Source organism: Pygocentrus nattereri, chromosome 2 (genome assembly GCF_015220715.1).
Source record: "Pygocentrus nattereri isolate fPygNat1 chromosome 2, fPygNat1.pri, whole genome shotgun sequence".
Classification (NCBI taxonomy): Eukaryota; Metazoa; Chordata; class Actinopteri; order Characiformes; family Serrasalmidae; genus Pygocentrus; species Pygocentrus nattereri.
The window spans coordinates 33,277,096-33,284,643 of NC_051212.1; the positions used below are offsets into that span (position 1 = coordinate 33,277,096).

General features: G+C 37.1%; 1 protein-coding gene across 1 annotated transcript; it reads left to right on the forward strand.

The window, feature by feature from the left end:
- Positions 1-3,300: 3,300 nt before the first annotated feature.
- LOC119262479 lies at positions 3,301-4,920 on the forward strand. The gene is made up of 4 exons (XM_037534739.1): positions 3,301-3,417; positions 3,508-3,855; positions 3,997-4,227; positions 4,331-4,920. The coding sequence occupies exons 1-4, from the start codon at positions 3,378-3,380 to the stop codon at positions 4,471-4,473; spliced, it is 762 nt and encodes a 253-aa protein (XP_037390636.1). The 5' UTR covers positions 3,301-3,377; the 3' UTR covers positions 4,474-4,920.
- Positions 4,921-7,548: the final 2,628 nt, after the last annotated feature.

A 7,548-nucleotide genomic window follows, 5' to 3' on the forward strand; every position in this document is an offset into this window, starting at 1 on the left:
AACAGTACTTATAACACCTGGTTTCCATGTGGTCTGTAACAGATTGTAATGATCCTCTTGTATCGCAGGTTGAAGACACAGATGTCTTAAACTATGCCTCCCTGAATTTTGCTAAAAGAGTGAAGGAAAGTCAAGGCCTGTATTCACAGGTGGAATACAGCTGTCAGGAAATGGTACAGACATGAAGCATCACCACAACACAATTATCCTCAGTCTCTGAAGAACATTTGTATTCAAATAATTCAATAATGTTAATCAAGCTAATCAGACCACCAAAGAGACACAACTAAACAAAAATAATTGTTCTCATGATCTTCAGTCAGTAAAGTAATCAACCTGAACTGGCACTTCATTGCTGTAGTAGTGGAAGCGAGCATTGTAGTGGAATTTTCTGTGAATACTTTCAATAAAATTACTGATGGCTGATGCAAAAACATGTAACATTTAATTATAACTTGAATTCTGATTAACACAATATAGTTAGTCAGATCAGCTTTCATCATGTTATGTTTATAAAAGACATCTTGTTCTCCTGTTTTCCGATAAGAAATCTTTTCCATTAAGAAAGTATCCTGCCCATTTATATTTTAATCTTGAAATATGTGGACACAGTTAGCTCATTTTTCATCCATATCAAGTGTTCCATTTATGCATCTATATTATTGTACAGAATAAAGAGGCTATAGGCTTGACTTTGTAACCCTTTCCTGTCTGAGAAGAACACTTACTTGTTTTTTGACCATATTGCATGCTGATAGATAAAAACAGATAAAACCCCGTCATTTTATTCTGCTGCATATCAAACACAACATGCTTAACTTAGAGGTTGCTGTATGATTGTGATGTCTTCATTTCATGGTAACACTTTACATTAATCCATTTTTAATTATATAATAATCAACTATTAATTTCCCATTATTTAGTTATTAGTTAACTCTTCATTGATCATTAGATACTATGTAGTAACTGATTAAGCACTTATCAATTAGCAATTGAGCTCACTGTTAAATGCTAAGTTAGTCTGTCGTTAGTTTAAGGCTTAGTTGCTCATTATCTGTGTACTAACAGCTGCTTATTACATTGTTAATGAACTAATAAGCATTTTTATTCATATGAAGAAGTAACATGATAACTTACTAGCACTCATGTATTAGTCCCATTCATTATCTGTTAATTAACTGTCCATCACCTCTGTATATTCAGTTGCTTCACTTTTCTCACATTGATTCTTGTTCATTAAAGATGCTTATGGTCGCATCTGACCGTAAGATGAGCGCACACAAATTCACGGACAGTTCTGTTATTCATCACTTTTATCTGTTTCCATTTGTTGTCATTTTAATACTTTTAAGTTTGGTCAGCAGGGGAGGAGTGCACTCACTGCTGGAGATCAAACTCCGCCCACGAGCACAGCCATGCCAAACAATGCTGTTTTATTGCCTGGCTACTGAAACATCTGCATGAATTAGTGTGTGTTTCATGTAAATGACATGTAAATGAGGTGCTGGTAGGCTGGTTTCATGCACTGAAGCTGATTTATCATTTATGCTTAAATCTCTACTTGTTTCCACATCGTACAAAATTGCTATAAAGCAGATGCAGAGCAGTTCATACCTTATAAAAGGCAATAAAACGTTCTTTTTTTAACCAACTTTGATGATTAGTGGCCATTAGATCTTTACATTTTGACCATTAATTACTTCTTAAATTCCTCTTACTTAACCATTAATTACTGCTTTTGTGTCCCTCCAAGCAAAGTCACAACCTTTTCTATTAATTATATTATGAGCTAATGTTTAAGACACGACTACTTACTGATACATTAACTGCTCTTTACTTGTTTTTGTGTTGCCTCAAGAGGAAAACACACATACTTTCTCAATTGACATGTTTATTCTGAATGATTTTAATCAATAAACCATATGAAATCTAATACACATCATATCATGTCAGTGTTACTGCAGTGCTGAGAATGATCCACCACCCAAATAGTACCTGCTCTGTGAGGGTCCATGGGGCGGTCCTGACCACTGAAGAACAGGGTAAATGGGGATTAACAGAGTATCAGAGAAACAGATGGACTACAGTCTGTAACTGTAGAACTACAAAGTGCAGCTATACAGTAAGAGGAGCTGATAAAATGGACACTGAGCATAGAAACAAGGAGGTGGTCAGAATGTTATGCCTGATCTGTGTATACTGGATTGTGTTAAATAGAGCTACTAAATAGAACCATTCTAATTCAGTCCAGTATCACATATTTTATCACATGAAATTCAGCTGTGGTTCACAGAGCATAACATTTTTTAAACCCCATAGCAAAGAAATTATGAAAATTCACATGTCCCCTACTTTAGTGTGTGTTGGCAATTCCTACATCACATTCAAACTGATTCAAATCATTTAACTGAATTCTTCATTAATGAATCAGTATGTGACGGTCAGACAGATTGGCAGACGCTCGCAGATAAAGTGCGGTGACTTTAATCTTCCACTCAGTCCAAAGGGAAAAACACAACTCACAGTATAATATCCAGTCCAGTAATCGATAACAAGAAACCATCCGAAACAGGGCAACAGTATCCAAGGGGCAAAAACACAAATCATACACGGAAAATACATCCAAGGTTCGATACACAAAAAATACAGAATAGGAGAATCAGAGAACGCTCAGTGATTGTCTAAACACTACTTCGCGAAGTTTTCAACCGGAATCCCTGCTTAAATATTAGCAGGGGATGAGCATCAGGTGAAGAGTTCAATAATCCGGTGACTGAGAGCGCTGATAGGTGCATGGGGAAACCACGTGACCTGTCTGAGAATCTTGGGGTTTGGAGTTTTCAAAGGCTGAGTCCCCTATCACGTGATCGATCACGTGGTCTCCCCTAGCACTCTGGGAGATGAAGTCCCGCTCCTTCGCAGAATGCATGACACAGTAGCTAATCTTTATCCATGCTTTAGCCATCTGTCTCTTTTTCAGTATCTTACAGTGCATGAAGCAAAAGTCTGAGGTTCACGTCCTGACAATAAGTTAAGTAAAACCAATTAATGGTCTGAACAGTATGGTTTGTGCAGCAGGATAAGGCAACATAACTGTCCTATGAGATGCTGACCCTTGCAAATAAGAAAATGCTTCTCCCCACTTCACCCTGTCTTGATTTTCTACTTTAAAATAGCCACACTGCTTCAGCTTTCTTCCTGGGATACGAGAAAGCACCTGCCATGTGGTGCTATTTCCTCAATACTCCTGGACCAATCACATAAGTCTGTTTTAAAATGGCAATTCGGCTCACACACAAGTCTCTTTTGCTACCGAACAGACGAGAGCTCAGTACAGTAGATCTCTCTATCTCATCACGAAAGCAGTAACCAAAGCAATGATTAGAATCTGTTTCACTTTTTGCCTCTTTATGAATGGTAAGTGATTTTGTGAAGGATTAATACAAACATATATAACACAAAAATAACTGCTTTATTTTTCTCATTGACCTTTTTTTTTTTCTTCAGTGAAATCTTCCGAAATTGCTGAGCTTCAAGTACAACCAGTAAGTGAGGGAGATAATGTGACAATAAAATGTGACCAACAAACAGCAAAAGGCAACAAAAATGGTTTAGTGTGGTATTGGCAGAGTACTGGAAAGGTGCCTCAGTATATTGTGAGAACGTTTGAGCATGACAACAAGCACAGATTTGCTCGAGAATTTGAAAACGGACGCTTCACCATGACCGTGGATGAAGAAAGGTTTGATCTCAACATATATGGAGTCAGCTGGACGGACATTGGGATGTATTTCTGCGGAAAAGGAAAGTCAAATGTCGTGGAGTTTGGATCTGGGACTCTTTTAGTCTTTGAAGGTAATGACAAGCACACATTCAGTAATTCATTCATGTTTTGCACAGCCTTCTTTCATTTCCGTCCTGCTTTTACTCATTTCCTTTTTATTTTTTAATGTACAAAAACCAACCATGATTCCGTGTCATTTACTACCTCTGCAGGAACGTATCGGCTCAAACATGGCTCCGAAGACTTTAATCCAGAAATCAATGAGACACAAGGATCCAGTAATGACCAATGTGTCAGGATTTCTGAGACTGATTCTCCTACACAGAGCTGCGTCTACAAACTCCCGAAGAGAAACCTCAGCCTCTCTGATGCTGGAACTTACTTCTGTGCTGTGGTTCCATGTGAGGAGACAGTCATGGGAAATGGTAGTACGGAAATAAAAGGTAATCAATTAAATAACAGATAGAATTACAACATAATTTTACCAGGTTTATTTTGTGAGTGTCTTTAAATACCTTTATAAAATGACTTCATTTTTCCATACAGGTGATGACTGCACTCAACAGATGCATGTGTTGTTTTGTTTTTCCATTACAAGAGCTGTAATCCTCATTATTCTTGTTGGTGTGCTGACAGTACTTCATAGAGATACTATATGTAGAAAACTAGATTTGCAAAGAAACATCTGAGCCAAAAAAATATTCATTCGAGCACGCATTCATATTTGTTGCCAATCTGCTTTAACATTTAACTGGGTTCCAGCTTGGTCGCCTGTTTCCGGTTTGTATAGATGAAGCACAGTCAATCACTTCTATGTGAACCAGTCATTTCTTGTAGTTTAATGCTTTAGTTCATGCATTATACCTTAGAGTTTCTGCATTTCTTCACTCTCCTGTTAACTATTCATTCCTATTTGTTCAATCAGAGTTGGGTCATTTCAGTGAATTAGCGATGTTACTGATGTACTGTACTTTTCCCTGCTTCCTTTTAACATTTTAACCTCAGACATTAACCTTGCTGAAGAAAAGCGATACTGAGGCAGTGTAGCTTGATATAGGAAACCTATGAAATCTTTGAATCAAGCAAATCTATAAATGTTATATGTGTTTGCTTCTTGTCTTTGAAATAAATTCCTAAAAGAGTTGTTTATTAATGTCCATTGTGAGGTTATTTTGTTTACACCCACACACACAAACATAACAGATAGAGAATAAAATATAAGCCTCCACATAGGCTTGACCAATGAATAGGCATAATGATAAGGTTGGTGCAGGACCCGTGCTCAAAGTTCTAGGAGTAAGGAGTCTAGGAGCTTAACTAGCATGAATACAGCGATTTTAAACCCAAATATAAATATAAATGAACTTATTGTCTTGTATTTTTGGTCAACATATAAAAATAAGAATTTTTACAAAGAAAATGTTTGTAATGTAGAAAAATGTTGTAGAAATAACCTAAAGAACACAAGATTAAACTAAACTAAAGAACATAATTTTGATTCCCTTTGGTTGTCAGTTTTTCCTCTCTTTAGGGTCTTCATAAATAAAAATGTAATTGAGAGCTTAATTTTTCCACTTAAGTTTTCCACAAACCCATGGTAAATACTTGTTGGCATAATTATTTTATGCAAGTTGCCCCTAAAATATTATGGAGTTAAAGCCTTTAAGTTTTCAATATATAACACAGAGTTTTATCACCAAAAGGGTTGAGTATTTCCTTTCTACGTTAGCTCAAAATCTAACCATCAGTTCACCCAAAAGAGTGGAAAAAGCTATCGACAGTACAGAAACTGAATCTCAGTTCACATCCAAACTCACAACTCACACAGCAACCTTTAAAGTTATAGCCTTAAAGAATAGAGCTGTCCTCAAAACAAGTGGAAAAAAATTTAATTTAGCTTAAATCCAATTGAAGAGACTTCTGCTTAAAGGCATTTTCATGAATCAAAGTCTGTCCTGCCATATCAGCTTTAACTTTAAAACAGCCCTGATTCACAGAAACTCAATGAATGCACAGTCAGCCTCTGCAGTTATTCGAATGCCGGGTGGCTCATCATCTTTTCCCTCTCACATAGCAAACCAATGTTCATGTATGGCCAAGAGAAGGAAACCTGGCATTTGATAAACAGTGTTGCGCTAGAAAATAAATTCATTTACATTTATATTATTTACAACGCCCAGGTGTTGTAGGGAGGTCATACAGGCACGTGGAGGCCACACACAATACTGAGCCTCATTTTGACTTGCTTTAAGGACATTACATCAAAGTTGGATCAGCCTGTCGTGTGTTTTTCCACTTTAATTTTGTGTGTGACTCCAAGTCCAGGCCTCCATTGGTTAATAAATTTGATTTCCATTGATGATTTTTGTGATTTTGTTGTCAGCACATTCAACTTTGTACAGAACAAAGTATTCAATGAGAATATTTCATTCATTCAGATCTAGGATGTGTTATTTGAGTGTTCCCTTTATTTTTTTGAGCAATGTATATATATATATATATATATAAATACATAAACCACCCCAAGTTTGGTTCACAGACTTCATGGTCCCCAGGATCAAGAACTTGTTACCAGGGGGCAGTGTAGTGTGTGTAGAGAGGGGGTTCATGCTTTCTGGGTGGTTTGTTCTACTGGGGCACCCTTTTGTGAAAAGTAGCACTGGGAGCCACCTTTGGTGGGGGTCTGTGCTTTGATAAGAGAAGAACTCTACTGTGGAGTGCTGGTAGCAGAGCGGTGCACCATGGGTATAAACCTATGTGCCTTGAAAAAGTATTCATACCCCTTGAACTGTTCCACATTTTTTCATGTTGCACCCACAAACTTAAATGTATTTTATTGGGATTTTATTGGGAGTTTAGACCAACAGAAAGTAGCACGTAATTGTGAAGTGAAAAGAAAATAATGTATAGTTTTCAAAGTATTTTTACAAATAAAAATCTGGAAAGTGCAGCATGCATTTGTATTCAGCTCCCCTGAGTCAATACCACCTTTCACTGCAATTACAGCTGCGAGTTTTTTGGGGTATGTCTCTACCAGCTATACACATCTAGAGGCTGAAATTCTTGTCCATTTTTCTTTGCAAAATAACTCAAACTCAGTCAGACTGGATGGAGAGCATCTGTGAACAGAGTCTTGCCAGAGATTCTCAATGTGGTTTAGGTCTGGACTTTGACTGGGCCATTCTAAGACATGAATATGCTTTGATCTAAACCATTCCATTGTAGCTCTGGCAGTAAGTTTAGGGTCATTGTCCTGCTGGAAGGTGAACCTCTGTCTCAGTCTCAAGTCTTTTGCAGCCTCTAACAGGTTTTCCTCAGGGATTGTCCTGTGTTTAGCTCTGTCCACTTCTCCACAACTTTATCCCTCACCTGCCTGGTGTGTTCCTTGGTTTTCATGATGCTGTTTGATCACTAATGTTCTCTAGCAAACCTTCTAGGCCTTCACAGAACAGCTCTAGTTATACTGAGAATAAATTACACACAGGTGGATTTACTAATTAGGTGACTTCTGAAGGCAATTGGTCACACTGGATTTTATTTATATTTTTATTTATTACAAATTTTGAAAACTATGTCAAATTTTCTCTTCACTTCACAATTACTTGCCACTTTGTGTTGGTCTATCACATAAAATCCCAATAAAATACATTTAAGTTTGTGGATGTAATGTGAAAAAATGTGGAAAAGTTCTAGGGGTATGAATACTTTTTTAAGGCACTATAAGTGAATGATAAACATCTCAGTGTCATTGCTGACTGGGAACT

Bases quoted from the DNA above. Each gene is read 5' to 3' on its own strand.
- LOC119262479 (XM_037534739.1), top strand. From the start codon at position 3,378: ATGATTAGAATCTGTTTCACTTTTTGCCTCTTTATGAATG. The intron at 3,856-3,996 runs GTAATGACAAGC...CTACCTCTGCAG, and splicing joins GACTCTTTTAGTCTTTGAAG to GAACGTATCGGCTCAAACAT. The intron at 4,228-4,330 runs GTAATCAATTAA...TTTTCCATACAG, and splicing joins TGGTAGTACGGAAATAAAAG to GTGATGACTGCACTCAACAG.